This window comes from Mandrillus leucophaeus, unplaced genomic scaffold, assembly GCF_000951045.1.
Source record: "Mandrillus leucophaeus isolate KB7577 unplaced genomic scaffold, Mleu.le_1.0 Scaffold442, whole genome shotgun sequence".
Lineage (NCBI taxonomy): Eukaryota > Metazoa > Chordata > Mammalia > Primates > Cercopithecidae > Mandrillus > Mandrillus leucophaeus.
This window is the reverse complement of record NW_012104721.1, coordinates 1699422-1726937: the sequence shown is the minus strand read 5'-3', so window position 1 is coordinate 1726937 and position 27516 is coordinate 1699422. Positions and strand designations below refer to the sequence as shown.

Here is a 27516-nt window from a genome sequence, read left to right as displayed (position 1 = left end):
CCACAAATCCATATGTTGAAGTCCTAACCCTCAGTACCTTAAAATGGTGATGGTATTTGGAGAGAGAGTCATTGTAGAGATAGGGACACTGCAGTTACTAAGTTAAGACGAGGCCATTAGGGTGGGCCTAATCCATGCTATGATTGACGTCCTTATACAAAGAGGAACTTTGGGCAGAGACAGATATGCATAGTGGGAAGATAATGTGAAGAGACACCGGGAGAAGATGGCCATTGACAAGCCTCCAGAGCTGTGAGAGAATAAATTTCTGTCATTTAAGCCACTCAGTTTGTGGTCTTTGGATGGCGAGGCTGAGCTGAGGCTCTGCAGGGAGCCAGGAGGTTGCAGGGGAGACCAGGGAGTGGGGCGGGGGTGTCTCTGCCCCCTGGCCCATACCCACTGTGTGCTGGGCAAGTCCCTTCTCTCCTGGGTCTCAGTCTCTCCATGTGCACCCTGGGACTGCCAAATAAAATGGTCCCTGAAGGCCCTTCCAGACCTGTTGTCTCATGGGTCCATGAATCCCTCAGGCTCCTATTCCAGCTGCTCTGACCCCACTGAGCTGGGGTGTGCTGAAGGGGGAGGCCCCAGGGAACACTCCATTCTGCTGTTCTTTCCAGCAGAGCTTTCCCAAGGGCTCACCCAACAGCCTGCCCTCCCAGTGTGGGCTGTTTCTCCTGCGTCCTACTTCCTGGCGGCTGCTATGTCCAACTGCCTGCCAATCCAGTGTCAGATACTCTGATCACATTGTACCTGCATGTGACACTCTCCTGCGACCTCTGACTTCTTCGTCTGCTGCCTGCTCTCTCCCTTTGGGGTGGAGGCTAGGGCAGGTGGGTCCTAGGGAGCCATCGGCCGAGGCACTAATTTCCACTGACTATAAATAACTCTGGGTCTGAAACCACAGCAGGGGCCTGGATTGCACCAGGAGGAGTAAGATAATCGTTGTGGGGTGAGGAGGGCGTGTATAAATAACTTACCCGCCCTGTCTGGGCCTCTCAGGTGACAGGCAGGCCTGGAGGCAGAGGATCTCTCCAGCTGAACTCGGGGCCTTTGTGGGACCCAGGTTGGGTGGATGACTCAGGTCCCACTGGCACTCGAGACGGCCCGCCTGCAGTTATACAGCAACATTTCTCACCCCTTAGCCCATGTGACAGATGAGGAAACTGAGACCCAGGGAGGAGAAGTAATTGGAAACTGGGGTCTAGGCCCTTGGGCTTCTGGGAGCTAGAGAACTGTTGCCAGGGATGCCCAAATTCTGGTCCCCCGCTAAACCTGACCTTTGGGAGCCAGTGTGGGAGAGCCCTGAAGCTGCTTGGTAGAAAAGGACTGCTGGGCCAAGGCCTGGGGCAAAGGGCCAAGGGCACTGCCCTGGCCTGGGCTCTGATGGGACAAGGTTTTGAGGTCATGAATTTTCAAGTGAAGTGAGGCCTGGGGTCTGGCCGTGAGTCAGCCACCCTTTGACCCATCTGATGTCTGCATAGTGGGGGCATCAAGGCAGACAGTTTCACAGTAGTAGAATGTCTGAGCCTGGAGAAGCCTCAGAGACTACCAGATCAATCTTCTCTATTTTCCAGATGGGGAGGCTGAGGCATGGAAAAGGGTGGAGGGAGCTTGGAGAGGGTCCCAGTCCATAAGGGCCAAAGTCAGGCTGGTCTCCGTCCCTGCCCAGCATGGGTGGACTAAGCACCCTTTTCCTGCACAGTCATATGCATCCCCCTGACCCTGCAAAACCAACTTCACCTAAGGCCCCTGGGCCAGGCACGCTGTGTTCTCTCATTTAATCCACAGCCAGTGTGGCCCCTGGAAGCCACGCAGTGTCTGCTCCATTTCACAGATTTAACAAATGATGCATTAAGAATTTATGTGATCTGTGCCCCAACCCAGGCTTTTGGAGACTCTAGTTTAGCATTTTTCTCCAGTATCAGAGGTTTTCAATTTGTTTTTCTTTCTTTCAACAATTTTTTTAAATTTTAAAAAAACAAAGTCTTCAAAGCATTTAAAAAGGAGTCTGAGGCCGGGCACAGTGGCTCATGCCTGTAATTCCAGCACTTTGGAAGGCTGAGGTGGGAGGTTTGCTTAAGGCCGGGAGTTCAAGCCTGGTTCACTGCAACCTTTGCCTTCCGGGGTTCAAGTGATTCTTGTGCCTAGCCTCCCGAATAGCTGGGATTACAGGCATGTACCACCACACCCAGCTAATTTTTGATACCCTGTTTCTACAAAAAAATAAAAAATAAAAAAATTAGCTGGGCAGGGTGCCTCATGCTTGTAGTCCCAGCTACTTGGGAAGCTGAGGTGGGAGGATCACTTGAGCCCAAGAAGGTCGAGGCTGCAATGACCTGTGATTGTGCCACTGCACTCCAGCCTGGGCAACAGAGTGAGACCCTATCTTAAAAAAAAAAAAAAAAAAAAAAGAAAAAAAAAGAAGTGTCTCTGGTTCATGGTGGGTGAGAAGCCCAGAGTCCCATCCATTCAGCATCCCCTTGTCCCATGGGGCACTTCTGTGGAACCTCAAGGCTCTGGGGAACCCAGTGTGAGAACCATTTCCCCAACCCTCGGTTTCCCTGCATTCAGTGAATTCACTGGTTCTCCATGCACCTGGAGAAGGCTGTACTCAGGGCCTCACCTTATGGAGCTGGAGGCCCATTTCATACTCACAGGGACATAAACACTATTATCCAACCTGAGAGTCTGCATACACAGCATAAACAAACAGACTAAAAACCAGAGTCTACAAAACTGAATCTGTAGTTCACGGGCTGGAGTTCTCTGTGCTTTGCGATCTGTCCTAGGTTCCTACAGTGAATTCCTCACTGTTCCTTGTACACATCCTGGCTGTCATCACAGGGCCTTTGCTCACGCCCCGTTAACTGCGTGTGCTTCCCTCCCCATCTCTGCACACTCAACTCTGCCCTGTCCTTCCAGGCCTCACTCAGAGGAAGCTATTCCTGATTTTGTCCCCAGTCAGGCGGGGATCACTCCTCCTTCGTCAACCTTTAGAACATTTCCTCTTGCAGTAGTTATTTTTGTCAATAGAAAGCAGCAGACCGAGGAGGTCATGTGTGCACATTTGGGAGCCAGACAGTGTAGGCACCAATCCTGGCTAGGTCACTTGTTAGGGGTGGTGCTCTGAGCCTCAATTTCCTCATCTGTAAGCTGGGATGACGACAGTTCCTGTTTCACAGGGGTGATGTGACGATTATAGGAGAAAATGCCATGAAGCCTCAGCAGGGAGCCTGGCTGCTGTTAGTGCTCAATATGTGTTAATTACTCTCTAGTATCATAGCTATAACTAGCATCATGGCTAGTAACTAGTATTATAGCTAGACTGGGAGAGTCTTAAGGTGGGAGCAGTTTACAATCCACCTTTCCACCTCCCTGTCCTGGGAATCTACAGGGAGCTTTGGGGAGTAAGGGGATCTGGAAGGGGTTCCTCCTTCCTCCTCCCAGCTACACCAAGGCCTTGGCTTCCTGCTGCTGGCTGCCATCTTTCCAATTGATTCTTGCCTGCCTCTGTGCCCTTGGAGTTGTTTCCTGTCTTTCTTTCTTTCTTTTTTTTTTTTTTTTTTGAGACAGTCTCACTCTGTCACTCAGGCTGGTTTCGGCTCACTGCAACCTCTGCCTCCTGGGTTCAAGTGATTCTTGTGCCTCAGCCTCCCAAGTAGCTGGGACTACAGGCAAGCGCCACCACACCCAGCTCATTTTTGTACTTTTAGTAGAGATGGGGTTTCACCATGTTGGCAAGGCTGGTCTCCAACTCCTGACCCGAAGTGATCCACCTGTCTTGGCCTCCCAAAATGCTGGGATTACTGGTGTGAGCCACTGCACCCGGCATTTCCTGTCTGACATCCTCTGCCCCCTTGAACCAAGAGACGATATCTCTGAAGGCTGGCCCTGTCCCCATCTGCCCACCTGTCCTGTATGTGGCCACATCACACAGACACTGGCTCCTGAGAAAGCATATGAAAGAGATCTGGGTCTCTTTCCAGAAGAGTACATGTGGCCCAAGCCTGCACATATTAGGTGCACAACATATGTTTGTTCAATAAATAAATGTTTGTCCACCTCCATCACTGCTTGGCATGTTAGAAGCACGGGGAAGCAATGGAGATGTTTCAGCAGTTCTAGGAGGTGTTATTATCATATCATTTACAGGTGGGGGAATTGAGGCTCAGAGTGAGGGAATGACTTAAGGACTTAGATGGTGAAGCTGAGACTCAAAGTCAATGGTCTCTATATTCCTTCCCTTTTCTGAGCATATAGTAGGCACTTAGTGATTAGTGCATATTGGTTCTGCAAAACAACAATGCCTTGATAGTAAGAATCAGGGCCCCCTTTCTCTCCAAGCCTTGTTTCCTACTCAAGGGGCTGCTGTGAGGATCCCAGAGAACAACGTGTTGGGAAGGCCTGGCTCTTTGCTCACAGTAAATGAGAGCCAGGGTAGTTTTGGGACTCAGGCCTCTGCATGGTGGGTCTGCCTCATGCTCTGCCTAAAGTGAGACCCGTGGAAATGCTGCCTTTACAACCCATCTCTTCCACCACCTCTCTGGGTACCTGACTACGGGAAGCACCTACTGAGCCAAGCAGCATTGCTCATGGGACATGAAGACTCCCTAGTCTTACTGGAATCACCTGGAAGCCTTTCAGTCAGCTGCTGGGCAGGATCTTTCTCTATTGGTCCTGTGCTCTCCCTGCCACCCCATGGCCTGCAGAATTATTTGCCTAGCAGACTCTACCACCCCAGCCTATGACCATCGATAGCATGCATTGATTGACATGTGGGTTATTTTATTGATGATTCAGAAGGATATGCAGGCAGCATTCTGGAAAGCATCCACACATGATTCATCAGAACTTCACATTAAACTGTGCTTTTGAACGATTTTTTTCCCCCATGGTAGTGGTGATGGGGGAGGGGAGGTGTATAAGCATTGCAAATCAAATACGGGACTGACATTTTTTTTTTTTTTAACCAAGACTCATATGCATTGCTCAAGCCCACTGATCTACCAAACAAGCTGCTTTTCTCTTCTTCACTATTTAAAACTCAAAGTCTCCCCTGAAGCCACACAGAGAGTTCCCAGCAGAGAATAATAACAGTAATGCTGAAATAACACCTACCATGTGCCAGGCACTAAGTGCTTTACACATATTACTTTAATGCTTACAGCGGCCCTATGAAAGAGGCACTGCTATGATCTCATGTTACAGATAAAGAAACTGAGGCACAGTTAGATAACTGGTCCAACGTCCCACAGCTGGATAAGAAGTGGTGCCAGGATTTGCACCATGATACCAAGTTGGCCTCTTCCCCACTGGGACACTAGTCATAGACCCAGTCAGCCTGGACAGTCCCAGCTCATGCCTAGCACCCTGGTGTAATTACTAATGGTGCCGTGGTTTGGCTGGTAGAATCTTTAACCATGTTGTATTTCAGGTAGTTCTGAATCCTACCTTCTCTCCTCAGCTGTCTCCTCAATTCTGTTTTCTCCCCATCTAGGCCATGCTCTCCTCAAAAGTAGGGAACGTTTCTGCTCTTCCTGCCCAGCCCACAGTAGGGACCTTCCATGCTGAAGTGGGTCCACAGCCTCTCCTCCATTTTCCTTCTCTCTTCCAATCTCCTTGGGGTGTTGGTGGACTGACCCTCGTGCGCTGGTTGAGCATGTGACCAGGTCTGACCTATCAGCCTACTTCATCTTTAAGCTGCAGTGATTGGCTCAGAAGTGGCCACGTGACTATAAGTGGCCCAATGAGAGCATAGTCTGGGATTTTAAAGTGGACTGGGCGTAGGAGGAAAGGCCAGGCTGCCCTGTTGGCTGGGAAGGGAGGATGTTAACCTGAAACTGCTGGAGCCACCGTGTGCTGCGACCCGCCAGAAAATGAAGCCAATACAGAGGACAGCAGAAGTGAAAGTAGGAGAGGGAAGGATAGAGTCCTCTTGACAGCATTTGAGGCCCTGGAGCCAGCTGTGCCAGAGGCCAGACCTATCCCTGGAGTTTTCAGTTGCACAAACCAGAAAACTCCTTTTGTGCATAAGCCAGTTCGAGATGGGTTTCTGTCGGATGGAGCCCTCGTGGATAAAAATGCTCAGCAAATACTGGGCCTAGATTCATCTGTAGAAAACTTTCAAAGCACTTTCAACTCACTGTCTGCAAAAGGCAGAGAGTGGAAGTAGTACAGTTCCCATTTCACAGATGAGAAAACTGAGGTTGTGGGAGACTAAGTATCTTGCCTGAGGTTTCCCACATACTTGGTGACACAGGCGAGACTGGGGCACCTCACCAGTCGTCATGTCTTTCCCTCCACCCCTGCATTTATTTGAGAAGGCAGCTGTGTTTCCTCAGCCTCTTGCATACTCAGGAGTTTTTCCTCCTCTAGGCCTCATACCTGACAGAGTCCTGGGCCTTAGAAGGGAGCATGGGCCGCTTCCAATGAAAGCCCTGGTGCGGGGCTGCAAGGCTTTCCCACTCATCTCTGGCCAGGCAGTGAATTCCCTATGCGGACTCCGTGTCTGGGCAGCCCCCACGCATGACCCTGCCCAGGCTTCCGCCGTGTCTGTGGCTGCCCTGGCTTCCCTGTTGACCTCTCGGGGTCTCAGTGATCCTTGGGTTGACGGAACACAGAGAGAACTAGAACGTGGTAACAACACACGAAGACCCCTGGCCCTGCCTCCACATCCTCCTGCTACTCAGCTAGCGGCAGCCCCATGGACGTTCTCGTTCAATATCATATTCACATGCAGCACAAAGCACCCGCCATCTCCCATGATCTGCTCTCTTGTTTTGCCTCAGCCCTGCTCTCTCCTCTACTTGGGCAGGCTGTGGGATTCATACAAAATTAACCGGAGGTTCCGTTTCACAGCACTCTGCAGTATCCAGTTCCCACTCCACCCTGCTGCCGCCCCATCTTTGTCCCCCTTATCAAGCCCGCCAGGAAACATGCTACGTGGCAAACACCCAACAGCAACCTATCATCGTCACCCTTTCTGACAACCCGAGGTGGGTGCAGGTGTCAGGAAGTGAACAATGAGGGATGTGTGTGCAATGGCTCAGGGCAGCGCAACGCTGGGCTCAGGGAACTGGAGCCATCTGCTCCATGGGTGACACAGGGTGTCCTGTGGCTGTCCCCAAGCCTGCAGCCTTCTGTCCCATGAAAGGAGGGGCACTGGGACATCTTCTGCCTCTTCTTTCTTCCTCCTTTTCTTCTTTCCATGAATATTTCTGGAGCTCCCAGGCAATGCATCAAGTGTTAGAGACATGGTGGAGAATGACACAGAGCTCCTGCCTCTAGGCCTCCCGGACCACCTGGCATTAGCCACCCATCTTTCCACCTCCTCTGATGGCATGTTAACTCTGCATTGGGCACCGCCACTGTCTTATCTGACTGCCTAATTCTTTCAAGGGGATGGGGCCCATGCATGCTGTTTTTAAAAGAAACACTGGAGTATAATAACAATGATAATAAACACCACTCTGTTGGTGTCTAGGGTCTGCCTTGCACAGTGGCTTATCTAATTTAATCCTCACACCATTTGCATGAGGTGGGTACTGTTATTACCCTCACTTCACAAATAAGTCAATTGAGGTTCAGAGGTTAAATTGAACTCTCCCAGTGTCTCTTGAAGAGAAAGACACTCAGGAATGGAACTCAGATTTCTGGGATTTTAATGTCCTTGGCTGGAACAGTGTGGAAAGAAAGGGAACAGTAGAGGTAAGAAGATAAAGGTGTTAATCAGAATGGAAGAGAACCAACAGTGGACGAGGAAAGGAGTGGAGCTTAGATACGAGTAGAGGCTGCCCTTGGCCTCACAGCCTCATGGGGGGGCCAGTTTACCCAACAGGTGTCACCAAAGTTGGGTCTCCAGGTGGGACATCCAGTACTGCCGGGCTGTGGGAGCTGAGCCATACCCTGAGCTGGTTGCCAGTGGTGCCCTGGGTGAGCACTGATTCCCTGTGGCCTCAAACCCCATTTGTCACTTTCAGAGATCTTTTTGCCTAAAATTAGCTGGACTTGAATGGGAAGGCTAATTTATGTGTGGCCTGGAGCGTTTCCTGCAGTGTGACTCAGAGGCCAGCTCCCTGCTCACGTCAGCAGATTAGGGGTAGGGGGTGTTGGGAATGGTCAACCTGAGTCCCTGTGTCTGGAGCTGGCACAGCCCAGACCACAGAGCTTTTAAACTGGGGCTGGGGCGGTGCCAAGGATTTCTCTAAATCAGAAGATGGCCAAGCAGGATGGGACAGATGCTCCATATGAGGCAGTAAAGGAAGTGTCCCTTGGCCCCACACTATTCAGGCCTTGTCCTACAGTGGACGCCAGACGACTGTTCCCAGGTGACCGTGCTTGGCTCAGGTCTGAGCATGGGGCTGAGTTCAAAGCTTGCTCTGACATGAACTGTGGCAGTGACCTCAAGCCTTCATATCCCCCTCCATAAAATGGGGTAACAGCACCTGTTTCTAGGAACACGTGTCATAGAGATGCATAACAGCCTTGTACAAAATGTTTCTCAGGTGCGGACATTGGCCACCATTCCACCCTTTCCGGAGAACGTGCCCGCTTTTTCCCGAGTGATGATACTCATCATGAAAACAATGACAAGAGCTGACATTTACTGAGCACTTTGATGCTGGGCACTTGACTTGATTTTATTCAGTATTCACAGCCTATTTGATTGGTGGGGAAATGGAGGTGTTTAGTCACTGGGGCTCAATCCTACCACACAGAACTACCCGTGTGTCAGGGACTGGTCTAAGCTACTTCATTTTGTCCTCCCCCAGCCCTGTGAGGTAGTCACTATTACTGTCCCTGAGTTACAGATGAGGAAATGGGGGCACAAAGAGTTTGAGTAACTTAAGAGTCCCACAGCATGCAAATGGAAAAGCTGAGATTTGAACCCGGGATGCCCAAGTTTGGGTCTGTGGCATTATGCTCTTCTGCCCCTCCCCAAATTTCTTCCAGTCCTGTACCTCCCAGGCCCTTGGGAGATGCTTCTAGGGACCAATGTGGCAGGAGATCCAGGGAATGCTATGATGGGCTTTTCTTCTTCTCAGAGATCTTGCCCATCAGAGATCTCATTTGGTTCTCATGAATGATCAGGAGACCAAGGCTCAGAGAGGTCAGACGAAAAGGCCCAAAGGCACATGGCTGGCAGGGGCACAGCAATAGAGATGTCATTATTGTTTCCATTTTACAGATGAGAAAACAGAGTTCTTTACTTTTCACTTAAAGCCTCACTTCTTGCAGCATGCCAGTTATACTGTGGAATTCCCTCTAAGAAACGCTGCTGTAGGCCATTCTACATGCTTTCCCTTCTCTTTCCTCCATAACCAAGTCCAAACACCTCCCACTCCACGAAGCCTTCCCTGACCTTCACTGCCCAGCAGCCTCACCAGTGGTGAGTCCTGGAGTCCTTGCTGCACTTGGTCTTGATTATCTGCAGTTTGGGCTGCTTAGCTGTCTGAGAGCTCCCCCACCTTAGGCTGGGACTTAGTAGCTGTGTCTCAGGGTTTTACTGGGTCCTCTTCTGTGCCAGGCACCAGGTTGGGCACGGGGTGTACAGAGAGAGCAAATAGGGTTCTTGCCTCAGCTAGGCAATGCTCCCTCTAGCAGTACAGAGTAGGCTCCCAGGAACCAGCCAGAAATGGCCCTGTAAGGGTGCTGGAACTTGGCCATGTGCTGCTCAACTTCCCAGCTCTGGGGAGCCCTTCTGGTGGGAGGGGTAGGTGGTTTTCTTAACTAGGGTTCACAACACTGCTTTGAGGGGGTCTGGAAGCCCACAAATAGTGTGAGCCACACCTGTTGCATATGGTTGGCTGATTTTCCAAGAGAGGGGCCACAGTGCCCATCAGCTCCTCCCCAGGGACTGGGGCTGAGAGACATGTAAGAATTCCTGATTCAAGGCAACCTCCCAGTCCCCAATCAACAGGCAAAGGCCACTTGAACAACCCTGCCTGCCAGCAGTCCTCATGTACCAACCTGATGGTGGAGGGGAGCACGGACCATTCTGCCAGGAATAAGTGACCACAAGAGGCTGGGACCCAGAAGTCTCCAAGCAAAGCCTATGCCCATCTTAGGGCCACAAGCAACTGTTTTTAAGCCCCGTGCTAGAACCATACTATGAGGAAAGGTTACTTTTTCTATTCCCACCCTCCCCGCCAAAACAAAACAAATAGCACCCAGTGAGAAAAGGTGTTTCTAAACTTCTGCCTGGGCCCAGGCTGTGGGCAAAATGTCAGGGAGAATAGTCAATATGGGAAGAAGAACCAGTTTTATCTTCTTTCTGACCCAGGAGAGCAGACAAAGAGAGACACAGACAGCTGGGAGTTGCTGAGTGTAGTGGAGTGTAGGCACACATGACCCCTGGACTGCCAGGCAAGCCCTGGTGGGACCCAGCAGCCCCTGCCGGAAATGCTTCCAGGGCTAGAGTCCAGCAGGGCCCAGGGCTCAGAGGACTGGACAGAGGAGACAGGCTCCTCTTCTGTTAAAGAGGATAACAGTTCTGATGCTGCCTGCCTCCCAGGTGGTGGTCGATATCTGGGGAAGGACCTGACATCCACTTCTTAGAATAATCATGGCTGCCACTTTGAGCACCTACTGTATGCTCAGCCATGCACTAGGCATTGTCAGGTAGGCATTGGTCCATTTTCCAGGAGAAGAAAACTGAGGCTCAGTGCAGTTTTGCACAAACTTGCAGGGTTGGGAGTGTCAGTGCAGAGCCTCACACGCATGCCTGTAGGGTTAATGTAGGGAATGCTTCCTTTCCATGGTGAGCTGAGGGTAACTTGTGGCAGGTAACCCAAACCATGAGCTCTGGTGCCCAAGTTGGGCTGACTTCTCTTGTCTCTGTTTTGGGGCAGAGGACCTAGCTTTGGTCCCTTCCAGAAGAGCCCCCAGGAGCTGAAACACACTCTCTCTAAAGATCCCAGGCCTGCTCAAGTTGGCAGTTGCAAGAAAGCCCCACTGCACCCTCAGGGCAGGACACACAACGCCATCTGTCACCCTTCCCATCACAGCCATCTTCCTACTGCTTTGTCTGCCCAGCAACTCTAGAGCCATGATACCCCAGAGCCCCAGCGATCCCCAACCAGAGTCTGGATTTGAGAGACAGACTTGATTCTAGCCCAGTGTCAGGGGATTGACTGCAAGTTGGTGGTGCTACAGTTCCACACTCAAGCCCACACTAGGGAATTTCTGGGGCCTGGGGAAGGAAGGACCAGGCCTGCATGCTTGGAACCCCAAATCCAACCACTGTGGGATAACTGGGGAAAGCAGAAGCCCCTCCTGGGCTTGGATGCAGGTTCCATGTTGGTTCTACCCAGTGGCCCTTCTGCCTCTGCCTCAGAGACTGGTGCCTCCCATATTAACAGAATGTTGAACTTGTCACTCTGCGGCTGTGGGGCCCCTTGTCTCCAGAACACAGTCTTGACCCAGCTCTTTTCCTGCTGTTCTCTCTGAGGGTGGCCGGGGTCACATCCAACCAGTGATGAAACCCTGTTCCTCAGCCTATTCAGAGGGGCTGACACTCAGCTAGAATGCACTACAATGGCCATTCTGGCATTTCAGTCTTTTTCTGACATATCCCTGCTGTTACGTATTATGAATATGGCCCCTGTGGCCAATTCAGATGGTGGCTACCTAGGCTGCAGCGCTAGGTTCAAGTCTCAAACACTTACCTTCAACAGGTGAGGTTTTGAGGCGCCGGCAGATGGCTTCGGTGTCCCCATAAGTCTCCTTGATCTTGACCACAGCCTCAGTGCCCCGCAGCTCCATGAGGGAGCGGAGCTCCTCCATTGTGCACCCAAACTCACCCCCATGGCTCGACTCATTTCTTTGGTTTTTGGAGTAAAAGTCGCTGTTGGTCATGTCACCCATGTTTGCTGCGGTCCCTGCTCAGGCTGGGCACGAGGGTCAGCGCTGGACAAGAGGCTGCTGGGTGATGGTTGCTTGTGGCTGTCCTCAGCACACCCTCACTGATCAGCTGTGGCACCAGGTGGCCGACTCCGGGTCCCAGGGGGTGGGGGTGGCCGAGGCGGGCTGGTGACAGTGGTGATGAGCTCCAAGGGGTGTCTCCCGGTGTGGGACGAGGTCCAGGGGCCAGAGGGGCTCAGGGCTGTAGACCCAGGAGTCTCCATTCATTAGGGCCCATGCTGCTCCCTGGAGCTGGCATCTACATGGTCAGGGGTGGTGGCTCCTGTGGGATAAGTACAGAGTGAGTGACAAAGGCCAGGCACTGGAGGCCACATGGGCTAGGTGCTCAGGAAGGCCCCAGGCACACACACAGCAACCCAAACAACACTGACTACACACACGCACCCTAACACACCAGCTCACACTGTAAATCTAATGGTACTAGCGCCAACCCCGGCACTCCACGATATGCCACCCTCAAGGCATAGCCCCATAACACACTCTAACTCCCTATTTGTGAACTGTGCTGTGGAACACACTGGCTTCACAGCACACACCCTGTGTGTACACACATCCCCCAACACATGCTTTCTGGCATGTCCTTGTGCCCTGCGCCACTGCCACACACACATCAACACCCAGGCCTCATGCACCAGCTTTGAGCCATACAACTTAACCTCCTCACCCTTTTCCCTCAAGAATTGCTGTGCTCACAGGCCCTCTGAGCACACCCAGACTCCATTTCCCTCTTTCTCTCACTATCCTCAACATGTTTACACATGCTCCATGTCCACACAATCTGGGATACACTCCCCCAAATGCACAGTTCCCAGGTTCCCCGCCACCCCACAAATCCTCCCCCCACCCATGCCACCTGTGTCCACCAATATACTCTTCTCCCACATATCTCCCCACTCAGGTCTCACAGGCATGGGGATGGGAGAAAGCCCTCCACCTGCACCCACAGGCCCCCACTGTATTAATCGAGGCCCTCAGCCTGGCCGGAGAAGCCAGCTCATGCATATTCACAAGAATTCATTGAGCCCAGAGCTTGGTCCCAGTATGAGTTCAGGTCCATGGAGCCCTCACCTGGCGCGGGGAGGAGGTCCCTATAGACCAGCACCACGGACAGCGGCCGCCCGTCCCTCTCTGGAGCCCAGGAGGAGGTGGGAGCTCCGGCTTCTCCCTGCCCGCCCGGCCACCCTTGCAGGATTGCGGCATCTGTGGGGCTGCCAGGAGAGAATCCAATCCGCCCCGACACCCAACACCGGAGGCCGAGGCCCCAGCAAGCGTTGGGTGACAAAGGGCCCCAGCTGAGCTCGGCTGGGCCTGGCACAGGGACCAGCCCCGCCCAGCAGTCATGGACAGCTGGCCATCCTGGGCCCAGGACAGTGAGGGGAAGGGGTAAGGGAAGGAAGGCAGGACTGACCCCCTCCCAAGCTCCAACTCCTCCCCTGCCTTATCTCTATCTTAATCTTTCATCTTTCACACATTTTAGAGCTTGAGGCATTCTAGGGCTAAGTCACTTTCCCAGCGAGGAACTTGAAGCTCAGAGTCAGAGAGGGAAAAGCACTCTTCCAGAGCCACACGGAGTGAGAGTGCTGAGGAGCGCGGAAGGAAATGGTCTCCCGGCTCACAGCCCCGGGCTCCTCCCCTTCCCCTAGGGGGTGCTCCTGCATTTGTCTCCCAAGAGCCCTGGTGGGAGGGAGGACTGTGCCAGGCAGTTGCTAAGAACACAGTATACTGGCATCGGAGTGATTTGGGTTCAAATCCTGGCTGTGGGACCCTGGGCAATTTCCTTCAGTTTTTGGAGTCCTGGTTCACTCATCCGTAAATTGCGGACAAAACACTCACTCTTCCTTACCCCCACCCCTGACTACTTCCCAATTTACTGAGAACTAATTATAAACCGTATTCAAATCCAGTGTGTTTCTGGATTTGAGGCTTCCCAGTCTTGGGTCACGGGGTGCTGGAGCCACAGGAGAAACCTTAAATGTCTTACACAAGGGACACTTTTACTCAGGGATGTAGTAGGAAGATTGTTTTTACACTGGGACCAACAGGTCTCTTACAGAATAGAACATAAAATGGATATGATGCCTCAAGAAGAGACACAGAGACACAGAGACACAAGACACCGAAGAAACTGCATGCTTGGGGCTCCCACCTACAATACTCAAGAGAGGCCATGTTCCTTGGCCATGGATGGAACACACACCATCCATAGAATCCATAAGTTTTGACCCCAACAATATATTCCTCAGAGGAGCAGGAGAGGTAGGGACCAAGAATGTGAATAAAAAAACCAATACTCCCCTGCCATTTCTTAAGCATCTACTATGTACCAGGCACTGTGGGATGAGTTCTGTACCATCCATCCAAGGTAAATTCTATGAGAGTTGACTAGAAAAACACTTGACTCCTTGTAGCTACCTAGTAAACAAATGTTAATGAATAAATGAATGAATGAAAAGCAAACAAGACACTATCTCATTCTCTACAACCCCGTGAAGTGGATACTATAATTATCTCCATTTTATAGACCAAGAGAATGAGGTTCAGAGGGGTGAAGTCACTTGTCCAAGGTCACACAGTGGGGAGGTACCAGGGAGTGGAAGATCTTTTCAACCTTAGACCTTGGACTCTTGTCTACCACCCCATAAGAAGGGCCTGGTAGGGGCTTGGTCTAGGATGCTGAACCTCTCTGGGGAGAGTGTTGGCATTTGGGATTTGGGCCGAATGCTCTCCTCCCCCTGGTACAAGCTAGTACAGAGCCTCAACACGGCTCCCTCCCCAGTCTAGGGCCAGCCATAGGAGGCAAGGAGAGACCTCTGAGAACATGTGGGACCTTGTTCAGGGTTGGATGAGGCACTAGGTCCGTGCAGGGACTGGGCAGGAGCTTTTTCATTAAGCAGTGCTCTTCCTGCTGCCTGCTCAGTGTAAATGTGTTTGGTGTATGTTCAGGAAACTGCGTAGAGGAAATCCAAATGGCAGGAGTAAGACAAGGATAAAGTGAGGCAAATGGGCTACAGTTGGGGCAGAAAGAAGGAAGGAAATGAGGTCAGAGGTCCTTCAGGCCAGTGCAGTGGCTGGGGCTTCTAGGAGAGATGGGTCTCAGATGCTGGGGGAAGGTTGAATCCCGCTGGAGGGGCGAGCGCCGGGGAGGTGATTTGACTAAGAACTTTCCAGAACAGGCTTTGCTTACTCAGGGACAAGAATTGAGATGAGGAAATGCAGAGATGCAGACCTTCTGTCCAGAAGGAATTTGGGACTGACCTGGAGCCCCAGGAGGCCTCAGTTCTTGGCGCTTAAGCAACAAGCCTGGATTGGGTGAAGGCAAAGCTGGTGAACATTTACCACCCCACACCTGCACTAAACTTACTGGCAGTAGAAATCACCCATGATTCTGAGCTAGTCTCCTGGCTTCTGTGTCTTAGCTTCAGCGTCTATAATTTGGGGCTACTGATATTTGATAACATTGCCTGACGGGCACATGATAAGCATTTATGGAGCGCTTATTAGGTGCCAAGCACTCTCAGTGCTTTACAGAAACATCTATCTCAGAGACGGTGCAAGGCGTTATATGTAGGGTTCTGGAAACCACTAATTCTGAGTTCAAATTCTGACTCCTTCATCTCCCAGCTGAATGGGAAGGAAATTAACTTTGATTTAATTATCTTACAAAAAGCAGAGGGAATAGGAGTATCTACCTCATAGATGTTATGAGGCTTAAATGAGTTATTTCATTTAAAATACTTAGAACCAAGTCCAGAACATAGTAAGCAGTCAAATGATTGTGATTATTATTGTCAATCCATAAAACCACTTTATGAGATCTTACTATCTCTAGAACATATGAAGAAACTGAGGCCAAGAGAGATGAAGTAAATTGCTCAAGATCACATGATTAGTGAGTGGTGGATCTGGGATTTGAACCTAGGCAGTCTGGGTCGAGAGACACACTCCTAATCAGGATGCTTTTCTGCTTCCCCTGGTGAATCTCCCTTATGAGGTTCTTATGACACTGAAACGAAGTGCCATATGTGAATGAAAGTACTTTGCAATCCACAAGGGACTTTCTAAACCCGAGGTGCTGTTTTCTATCTGTGTCCGTGCTACCTGCGGCGTGGCTTACAGGCACTGATAATTACATCTCTGATAGTACAAGCAAGCTATGAGAATCGTTAGCAGCAATTATATCTGTGATCACAACAGTAGGCATGAGTTAATGGGCTACTGTTGATTTTAATGACTACTGTGATAAGATGAAAAATGATCTTCAACCATCTATCTACCCACTCACCCATCCATCCACCCACCCACCCATCCACCTGCCCACTCGCCCACCCTTCCATTCATTCATCCATCCATCCACCCATCTACCCACACATCCACTCATCCATCCATCCATCCACCTGCTCACTCACCCACCCTTCCATCCATTCATCCACCCACTCACCACCCAATGACCCATCTACCCATCCACTCATCCATCCATCCATCCATCCATCCACCCATCCATCCATCCATCCACTTACCCATCCAACCATCCATTCAATGATTGTTTTGGGTACTACACAGTGCCAGGCACTAAACAATCCAGAGAGGATCCCTGTCCGCTATGAGCTCACAGTAAGAAGAGAGACAACTAAATTAGTGATTTCTATGACTTGAAGGGTTTGCCATCATGGGGACCTGCAGGTGCTGTGGACGCACAAAGCAGGAAGACTTGACCTGGCCCAGGCTAACCAGGAATGCTTTTCCTCTCAGCTCCAACTAGGAATTTTTTTTTTCTTCAGGTAAAGAAGGACTTAATGAAAAGATAAAACATGAAGAAACTGAAATACACAACTGTCAGTAAAAGGTGCAGAAGGAACACAGTGTGAGCCAGTATAGAGGGATATAACTCTAGGATAACAAAATCAATAAAAAATCAGAACTCCATCCTTAAGGTGACTGATCTCATACTTCCTTCTCTACCTCTTATGATGTGGCTTGTTCCCTATCCTTGCTACATCTCATGGGTACAAACATGAGGTCACCCCTTATCTGGGCATTTCGTTTTTTCATTCCAAGCTGTAGAGCCCACTTTGGTGCTTGCTCTGACAGCGAGATTTGCTGGAAAAGTGTGAAGTCCACCAGCACAAAAGCTACTTGTATGATATGATACAAATGATCTTTTCACAGATGGACAGAACTGAGTACCCTATACTTTGCATAGAATCCCTCAGATGCCTGACTTCTGCAGATGTGCCATGTGTCTGTTCAGAACACTTCACTAACTGGGCCTTTGCCTCCCTAACAGCTGCTGTCCTGTTCAGCTTCAGTGTCCCTTCCTTGGAAGCCTTTCCTGACCACCTAGACTGCATAAATGCTCCTGACCTCCAGGTGCCCCCTGGACTGTAGTACACTTCACACTGTATTGCTTGAGCCTGCTTAACTGTTTTCTTTCCACAGGATTCTGAGAGCATCACGTGGGCAATTGCCATGTCTCTTCTGTACCTAGTGCAGTGTCTGGCATCCAGAAGGCACTCAATAAATATTTGGTGTTGAGTCTACTGTCTGTGGAAGGTGTGACTTTAGATAGGTCCTCAGACCTTAGTTTTCTCATCTGTAAATGGGCTACTGATTCATGCCCTGCCTACCTTAAGAGTTTTCTGGGGGGTCAGGAAAGATAACAAAATCAGCAGTAATAGTTTTTCTTTGAGATGCATCCGCTGCCCTCCACTGCCCAGTTTCCCCTCTTTGTAACGCGGCATCAGTGTGAGGGTGAAGCTGAGACAGGTAGCTGTGCCCTCAGCCACAACCCCACCAGATTCTCAGGTTCTTGCTCCCTCATCCAAATATCATGTGACCTACCACTCTTGGGCTGAGAGACTAAATGAACTGTGTGACCTTGGAGAAGTCATCTAACTTTGCTAGGCTTCCTCTGTAAAGTGGGGATGACCCTGTTTGTTTGACAGGCAAATGACTCAGTGAGAGCCAGCTCCTGGCCCAAAGCAGACAATGAAACACTGGCTTCCCTGCTCCCCTCCCCCTAGTTATTAGCAAATGTTCCTCTCTTATGGTTGCAATAAGGTTCACTTGCAGTCAGCTCTCAACACTGCACAGGTGAGCACACCTGCCCTAAGCAATGGGCACACAGGCCTGGGCAGCACATACAACCAGACCTGGCCTAGAGAGGTTGAGCAACACACCGGGGGCCATACAGCCAACTGAGACCAAAGGCCAGTGAGAATCTCCTCCTTGTTTTCCCAGCTCCAACGGTGTGACACTGACCAAGCCCCTTTCTTCTCTGGGCATCAGTTTCCCCATGTGGGAAGTGAAGGGATTGGATTAGTACTCTCTGGAGTCCCTTCAGGCTCTGATGTGCCAAGCCCTTCAGAATCCAGGAGAACATTCTGACAATATTGGATTTATGCATTTCAGTTGCATCTTATTAGCATTTAAATAACTCTGTATTGTTACATTTCAATGACTCAAGAATAGGTTAGGGGTGCCTTAATAAAAAGTCTTTGCCAGAAGGGAGGCTGAGAGAGGAAGGAGCAATTTTTGTGTGTGCGTGGAGTTAATCTAACAAAGAAGGAATCTATCTTTCGAAGGAAGAATAAAAAACAAACAAAACAAATCCCCAAACCAACAGCTTTTCAAATCCTAACTGAAGGATGGTAGCTGGGATAGTCGTACATGAATTATGTGCTAAAAATAACTTCTGGATGCCAAATTTTTCTGTTTTAAGACATGCTGAATTTAATTGCTACCTTAATGTGTATTTTTAAGGTCACTTTTCCTTTGAACCATCAATGACTGATGTGGGGCACAAGTCCAGTTTGAAGATCCCCAGTGACGGAAGCCTAGCTCTGCCAGTTACTAGTTATGTGACTCGGGCAGGGCTCTTTACCCTCTGTGCCTTGGTTTAGCCTCCCCAACATGGAGACAACCCTACAGTCTACCTCACAGGGTTTTGTAAGGATTAATTGAGATAGAGCTAGCACAGTTTCTGGCAATGAGGAAACACTTGTTAAATGGTGACTGTCCTACGATAATTTAACTTACTCCCTGCCTCCAATTGCTCCCAGACCAGCGTGTACCCCATAGTGCCATATTTCAAAGGGAACTCAGCTCTGACTTTCCCATGCCCACCAGGCTCCTTGTCACCTCTCAGGTGGCTGGGGAGGCCTCCAGCTTGTTGGCACAGCAAACAAGGGTAGTTTCCCTTCTGTTCTGGTCTTGATGAACTACTTATAATTCCCATGAGGTAGGATATTTGCTTTCCTCTTCTGGCTGCAAATTCTGGCCTTTCTGTGGGGGCCCCATTGCCCCAGTGATGGGGAACTCTCTTCCTCTGTGCTGCGCCCAAGGAAACAGGTGAACTAAATGTTAGCAAATGTTCCTCCCTCATGGTTGCAATAAGGTTCACTTGTAGTCAGCTCATTGCAAGGGAGGGCCAACAGCTCCTCCCTTGTCTTCACCCAGAGAACCTTAGCCATTCTCTTAGATATCCCTCTCTGGGGGAGGCAATTTCCTCTGCATGTGTGCATAAGGTGGGAGAGCCTGATGGTGAGTGTGGATGTAGGCGGGCATGCCAATGCGAGTGTGCTAGATCAGTGTGTCTGTAGGTTGTGTATGAGTGCGGGGTGAGCGTGGGTGTGTTAGACCGGTGCGGGTGTGCAAGGCTTGTGTGACTGTGCAGGTTGAGTATGGGTATGTGGGGTGTGTGAGCATACAAGCCATACATGGGTGCAGGGCTAGTGTGAGTGTGCAGGGCTAGTATAGATGTGCAAGGTGAGTGTGGGTGTGCAGCGTCAGTGGGAGTGCATTATGGTGGTTTTCTTAGTATGAGTGGGACAGGGTCTGGGGGCACACCTGTGTCAGAAGACGTGTGCAAATGCTGGTCCTAGAGTAGGCCAGCAAGTGACTGTGCTTTGTGTGTAGGAGAGAGGGTCCCTACGATGTACCAGTGGACATGTGGTTGGTGTGAGTGACCCCAAAGGACAAGGTGTGCCACACAGGTCTACTGGAGCATGTCAGCATGAGTGTGTGTGTGTGTGTGTGTGTGTGTGTGACAGAGAGAGAGCAAGCCCAAGATATCTGTGCCACACCTGTCTCTGAGTGTGCAAGTCCCACGATGTATGAGTGCGTGTGTGCATGTGCTCAAAGCTGAAGAAGACAATTTCACAAATTCTCACAGTCGAGGAGAGAGAACAGGGAAAGAGGAAGGGAACTGAAAATGAATACCTCGGAAGCAAATTTAGTGCTATTTTTAGACAACTCCTATTCTGTTAACCAGAAAAGGAAAATCTAAAAAAAAATCCCACAGAAACCGCCTTGCATCAGCCTTGAAAGCACAGGTGGCAGAAGTAGGCCTAAGGGACAGGCAGCGACAGGGATCCAGGGCTTCTTGTGGAGCTTCTCATCCTCATGCCTGGCCTGAGGAAGGGGAGGTCCAGCCCTTACCTTCCCACCAGGGTCAACTCCCTCCACTGTCCTCTGTTCTCAGAGGAGCTGCCAATGTTAGATGGCAGGAAAAACCTTCCATTTCTGCTCATCCATCCATCCATCCATCCATCTATCCATCCATTCGTCCATCTGTCCATCTGTCTGCTTGACCATTAGCTGTCTGTCCATCTGTCAATCCATCAATCTTTCCATCCATCTGTTCATTCACCTACCCAATAAAACGAATGAACTGCATCTCAGGTCCTGCCCTGGGCACTGGGATTATAAGGAGAGCAAGAAAGATGCTCAGATCCTCCTTCCTGCTGTTTAAGGTCTGCTCACTCTGCCACACAGAGCCCCCAAATAACCTCAACCCCATGGTCAGGATGTGCAGGCTGGGTCAAGGGATTTCTGCCAACTTTTGGTTCAGGTGACTCCTGGGAATCAGATCCACTCAATTTTGATCTTGGTGTGATGACTATGATTAACAGCAATTGCTTAGCAAGTGCCTTCCGTGGCTGTGTGGTGTTGCTCTCCCCACCTCACAGGCAAGGAAACTGGGGCTCAGAGAGGCCACAATGGCCACGGCCATATGGGTAGGACTTGGCATAGTTTCAATATGTCTGCTCCATCCAAAGCCTCTGCCTTTCCTTTGTCCTTCACCAACTTGTCCTTCACCAACTCGCACTATGGCCCTTCCTGCCTCAGTCTCCTCTTCGGTAATGCAAGGGTGCAATCTGGACAGAAGCTCAGTGTTGAAAGGCTATTTTAGCCCCATCCTTGAGCATCCTTGCTTCTTGGGTCACACACAGTTCCCAGGGCTTCCCTGCTGCTGCCTTCTCTCTAGCAGAAATGGACATCCCAGTTGCAGATCAAGTCGTGCTTGGCTGGAGGCCGAAGGAAGGAGAAATGCCCTAGAATCAGGGAGGCATGAGCTGACCAGAATTCACCTTCTGCCTGTGACATCCACTGCCCACCCTTGGGCTTCTGACTGCAGTGTCTGTCTTCCAAAATTTGTACCCTTTATGTGCTCCATGTTTAGAAATAATTTCCTTAAAAAAATTTATTGGGTTTCTAATGAAGCTAAAACACTAGCAGATGGAGGCAAGACAACCTGTTTGAGGCAGAAAAGTGTTGGGGAAGCTTCACTTTGGGCTGCAAGAGAGGGAACATGCAGTGGGAAGGCTGGGGATGGTGGCCCTGCCTGGGATGGGCCAGCGGCTCTGGACATTGCACTCTGGTTTCAGCTAAATGCCTCGGCCACATCCCAGCATCCTCTCTCACACTGCTCAACTCTTTCCCTACAGCTGCATTGAACTTCTTGAGGTCTTCTTTGCAGCACTGGCTGCCTCCAGCCTCCAGGTCCTAACTGGCCTAACTGGCCAACATGACACTGTCCTCTTCTGCCCTCATCCCCCTCATTCTCTCCTCCTGTCTGCTCCATCCCTGTGGATTACAAGCCGAGGTTTGGAAGAAGAACAAAAAATGATAACAGCAACATCAACATCATTCCTGCTATGTGCTCAGCACTGCTTTATGCACTTAGCTTGTTTAATCCTTCACAACAATGCTTTGCACTGGTACTCCAGCCCTGCCATTTATACAGGAGAAGACAGACTGAGTGTGCAGTGATTGGTGTAAGGTCTTATGGTTAAGGTGTGGCAGGGTCAGCCCTCTCTCACACACAGGCACTCTTAACAGCAACCTAGGCTCACACCTTTCTATCCAGTGGACCGATTTCCTTGCTGTTTTTTCTTTCTGGTTTCTACAGTTCACACAGGGTTCTTCTGCGGTCAGTGTTCTGACCACACACAACAGGTCACTGGCAGGTTGGTGAGGCCTCAGGCTTCACCTCTGACCGTGGAGGGCTGGGGCCCAGGGAGCTGTCTCTGGGAATGAAGTGCTGATGGATGGATGGAGGTGGGTGCTGGGGAGGGATTGGGTAGCTGAGGTCAGGGAACCTGATAACCACAGGCCCCTCTCTCCCCAGCAGGTTGACCAACCTAGGCTGGGAGTGAGAGCTGTCCATGTGGTCCTGGTGCTGAAAGACAGTACCCCTGGGGCGGACAAAGCTGTCAGTGGGGAACTGGCTCCACTGGGAGCTGTCCTCGAGGGCACAGTGCTGATTAGGGAGGTGGAGGTGGGCGTTAGGGACAACATGTGAAGGAGCTGTCCACACGCTAAGGTGCTGACACAGAGTAGAATATTATTAAGCGCCCCTAGGAACTCTCCAGGACAGCAACGCTGATCAATGAAGAGTGGGGTTGGGAAAGCCAAGGCAAAGGTGCAAACGCCTCCCAACACCTAGGGTGCTGGGTGTGGGTGCTGGGGAAGGCACTGGGCCTTTTCCATGAGTTCTGTGAGTAAGATGGCGAGCTGACCCCATATTTTAGTGCTGATGCTCAAAGCCTGTTTTTTAGGCTTTGAGGGGGCAGGCCTGAGCTAACAAAATGACACTGTGTGAAAGGTGACTCAGGGTCACTGAAGTGCATGCACTGAGGACCCATCTCAGTCCATCAGTGCCATCTGCCACTGATGCCAGAAATTCCACCATTAGTGATTCATTCTTTTGCACCGTGCGTGGTCCTTTCCCTATGGTTTCTGCCAGACCTGGGAGCATATTTAAGTGGTAGCATCTCAGTCTGACTGAGCTTAGTAAATTATTTCCTCCATGGGGTGAGGGAGGAAAAACTCACCCACAGAGGTCCCAGGGGATGTGTCTAAGTTGGGAGATTGCTTTTGAACAGTTGAGTGAGTTCTTTGGGTCCAGATCAGAAAAACAGGAAGCTAAGGCTTGGAGGAAAGTCTTTCTGTGTTCCAAGAATGCAGATGCTAGGAAATCTAGCTATATTGAGAAAGAGAGATTAAAACAGCAGAAAGTAGGACTCTTGGATTCAAAGGAGTGAGGAAATGAGAATGATGCAGGTACCAGCAGGGATTTGCGTATGTGCATGGGTGGAAGTGTCTTTTAGCTTCTATTTCTCACTACTGTGGCCAGACACTGTTCTACTTCTTCTAGGCTAAAGCAGAGGTACCCCTGGTTTGGTGACTGTGCACTCATCTTCCACACTTGAGCCCGGGTTATCTCCACCCAGAGTCGCCTTGGCAGAAAGCCAGAGATCTCTGTGAGGCTACTGACTTGGCCTCAGATCTGAAGGAGGAAAATCAAAAGGCCAGGAAGCCAGAGGAGCAGCTGAGGGCACGTGGGATAAGCAGAGGTTTGCACTTGGGTCTGCATCCTCCCTCATGGTAAAGGTGTTCTCTCCTTCCTCTCCTGATAAAATCTTCTCTGGGTAGAGCTCAAGGACCCCAGAACAGGGCTTCTCAAAGTGGTTCCCCAAGGGCTACCTATGTTGGCATCACTTGAGGGCTGGTTAAAATACAGGTCTGCAGCCCCCATCCTGCAGAGATGAATGAGCGGATGGTTGGGGCTGTGAATTCTAAATGAGAAGAACTCTTGTCCTCGTGCTTTGGGGCTCCTGTTCCACCTTCTCTAGGCTTCCTTCCTCTTGTAGCCCACACTTTCATGGTTTTGGGTTCTAAAGTCCTGCCTTGCTTTTGTGACTCAGTCTGTGGCTCAAAATAATCTCCAACTCCCTGGCCCTAACCACCCAAATGCCACCTCTTGGTAGGCCAGACCCTTGGGTGGCTTCTGGTGAGGAACCCCACTGGCAAACTCCAGGGCCCTTTTCAGTCTTCACATCCCTGCCCACAGCTGATAGCACCTCCCTTCCTTCTTCCCACTCTCCTGTGCTTCTCTAACCATGTCTGCCCAGGACTCTATGGCTTCTCTGTTTTGGGGTAACTGTAGGTTTCCCCATGGTCCTGCCCTCTTAATGCCTTTGCCTCTCCTTGGGCAATGCCACCCATCTGGCATCAACTTTCACCCTAACAAGGGTGGTTCCCAGACTGACCTTTCCACCATGGCCTTTCTCCCAAACTCCAGAACCGACCTTTCTGTGGCTGCCAAATGCCCCCTACAAAGGTCCTCCAGGCCCTCAGGCTCTCCTAAATCTCCTCATTCTTTTGTGACCCCTAAGTTGCTTAGGGTATCCACAGCATTCTCTGGGCCACCCTTGACTCTAATCCTTCCCTCATGTCCAGCCCAGTGACCAGACCCAGGAAGCATCAGCATAAAGGCTCAGCCTAACTCCTTTTCCTCACCTCCCCAGGCTCCTGACTCTGGTTTAGGCTCCTCATCCACAGCCCCTCAGCCCCCGGCTCTCTAGCCTTACACCCTCCTTCACTGACCCCAGAGTGAAGCTGACAGTGACTGCCATTTACAGAGTGGCTTCTGCATGTCAGAGGCTGTGTGGGGCTCTGCTCATACTTTATCCCTCAACAACCCCATGAGGTAGGTATTATTATGCATATTTTACAGATGAGGAGACTGAGGCTCAGAGAGGTAAAATAACATTACACTCAAGCTCACACAGCTAATGGGGAGTGACAGATATGGGAGTAGAACTGAGTTTGTCTGACTCTGAAGCCAACACATTATGCTGCCTTTTGGATTTCAGCATGCCTGTCTGCGGATTAAAAATTCTCACTGGCTACCAGTGCCTATTTAAGAGAACATATTCATGACTACAGCTTCTCATATCCCACCTGACTGGCTCTGAACTGGCCTCTCTGGGGTCTGAGCTGGCCTCCCTGGGGTCTGAGTTGGTGTATCTGGAGTCTGGTCTAAGTGAACACCCAGTGTTGGGTCCTAATGAGGGACCTTATGGTCCTTGCCATTTTCTGAACAACTCATGCAAGTTCCTGCCTTCCAACTTTTGCATATATGTTCCCTGGATCCAGAATGGTCTACCACCCGCTTTTCCATTAATCCAAACCTCACTCTTCAAGATCTAGTCCTCATGCCAACTTCTCTCTGAAGTTATCTCCAATTCCCCCGCTCCAAATTCCAACTCTCTTTCCTCTGCCAGCCTGTCACGTGTGGTTCACTCCTAACTCCATACCTTGACCCTCCATCTGCTGCCTTGGGGTGGGTTTTGCCAGCTTGCCTCCCCAACTAGGCCCTGAGCTCCCCAGGAACAGGGCTTCCCTAGTCCCCAGCACAGAACGGACCTCCACTAACTCTGGTGCCATGACTGAGAAAGCAGTTGGACTATGGAATGACACTGGAAGCGAGGAATCTTAGGGTGACACCTGCCTTTCAAAGCAGACACTGGCCAACCAGATGGTAGGAATAACTTATGCCAAATGCATCCTTGCTGAGGGCCAGACACGTGCCCCACTTTACAGGCATCAAACCAGCAAATCCACCCCTGGACCCCAGGAAGGAGCTTCTATTGATATCCCCTTTCACAGATGAGCAAATGGAGGCTTTGCAAGGTTAAAGAGGTTGCGCGGGGTCACATAATTGTTGGATTGGAGCCCAGGAAGGCTGCTTTCAGAGCCCCTGCTCTGGATCACAGTGTTACACAGTGGCCCCTCAGGCAGTGGAACACACTGGTGCATATGGGTCAAGAGTGGGGAGATGTCCTAGTCCTCTGGGCTACCCTGGCCAGGCCCATGTCTCTGCCACATCCAGTGCTGGGTCCCACTGAGGATCCTTATGGTCCAGCCTTTGTTCTTTTCTCCTTTGCCTATTCTCCATTTGTCCCTGAAACCTGGAGGTCAGGGCCAGGACACTCTGAATCTGCCAGGAAGCAGCCCTTGGGCCCAGTCCCAGGGACCAGGTGGGGTGTGTGGGGGCACATGCCACTGCCTACCTCAAACTCATCCTCTGCGTCGGCTGTCCTGGCCCCACAGTTGCCCCACTGGCAGCCCTAAGCCCCAGACCCCAGACCCTGGAATCCCATGCCCTGTGCGCATGCTGATTAGTGACCATCCTGGCTGAAGTGTGACCATGGGGGGCCCGACTAGCTCTGCAGCTCTTCCCCTGACTTGGCATGGCTGTCCCTGGCCACTGCGGAGACGAGCAGAATCCACCCGGCACCTTGAACAGATGGTGCCACTTCTAAAAATAACACCGCACCACACTCCCCAGCGCAGCCGAGTCCTCGCGACAGAAGGGGGTGCGGGTGGGGGTGGGGGCTGCTAGCTGTGCTCACCAGCCATCTGCGCGGGGACAGATGCGAATGCAGCCTCCCGGGGGATGCGGGCCCAGGGGACCCTAGCCTTGCTGAAGCTGCACAGAGCCAAGGACTTGATGCTGAGGCTCCAAGCCCCCCAAATAAAAGCAAGCCCGGACACTGCGGGGTACAGCTTGGCTCCCTCCATTCCCACAGTCTATGGCCCCCACAGCAGCCCTATCTCCACATCATGGCATGACCAAGATCGCTATCTGGAATGCCCTCTCCTCTCTTCTCTGCCTGTTACCACCTTCTCCATCTCAGGGTCCCTAGATCTGCAACCCCCAGGGCCATCTCCTCCTGGGAATTTCCTCCATCCCCAGAAGCCTCTACCTTCTATGGAAACCACTTAAGTCAGCTCTCTGGCCTTAGTTGTCATTTCTCTGAAATGGGGACAATCACAGCCCCTCCCTCCTAGGGTTTTTGGGAGGAAAATGTGAGTTAATGCAGGGCACAGGGCTCAGCCCAGAGCTTGGCCAGCGAGAGAAACTAGAGAATGGGATGACAGTGATTTCTAGATGGGGAAATGGAGTCCCTGAGTTGGAAGGCTCTGGCACAAGGCCACGGAGCAGGTGCTGGCAGAGCTGGGCTCAGGCCCAAGGCCAGTCAGAGGCCTCACCTCCCTAAGCCTGCTACCCACCTCTACTCCAGGGATGGATGCTCCAGGGATATGTCCCACCTTCATCCTTGGGCCACATTTTCCCTGACTGCCAGGCCCTTCTCTAATCTTGGGCTGGCCTGGGGAGGCCTAAGGGATCCCTTGAAGATACTCTGTCCTCACGACTTGCCAAGAACCAGCCCCAAGCCTCCTCTCCCCTGAGCCCTGGTGTGACTCCTTCAGCTTCTAAAGCAGGTTCAAGTCCTGCCCAGATCCCTCAGCCAGAATGTTTAAGAGCTCAAGTGCCAAAGTGCTTTCAAAGCTCTAGGAGACCCCAAACCTCAGACTCTGCAAGAATTCATGTCCAGTAGCCTCTCCTTGCCCCTAGCAATGGCCCTGCCAAGCTCTGCTTCCTTCTGCTTTCTCAGTCTTTCAGTTGCCTCCTTTTTCTGAAGTCCTGGGTCTGATGACATGTAACTTGGCAGAGAAGGGGTG

At 51.0% G+C, this 27516-nt stretch overlaps 1 protein-coding gene across 1 annotated transcript in view; it reads right to left on the bottom strand.

Annotated features, from left to right (window-relative positions):
* ATP2B2 (ATPase, Ca++ transporting, plasma membrane 2) overlaps positions 1 to 27516 on the bottom strand; it is a 187247-nt gene that overhangs the window by 118036 nt on the left and 41695 nt on the right. Inside the window, exon 2 of the mRNA XM_011994148.1 lies at positions 11667 to 12184. Coding sequence (XP_011849538.1) covers positions 11667 to 11865 — 199 coding nt within the window. The 5' untranslated portion in view covers positions 11866 to 12184. The remainder of the gene's footprint in view (positions 1 to 11666; positions 12185 to 27516) is intronic.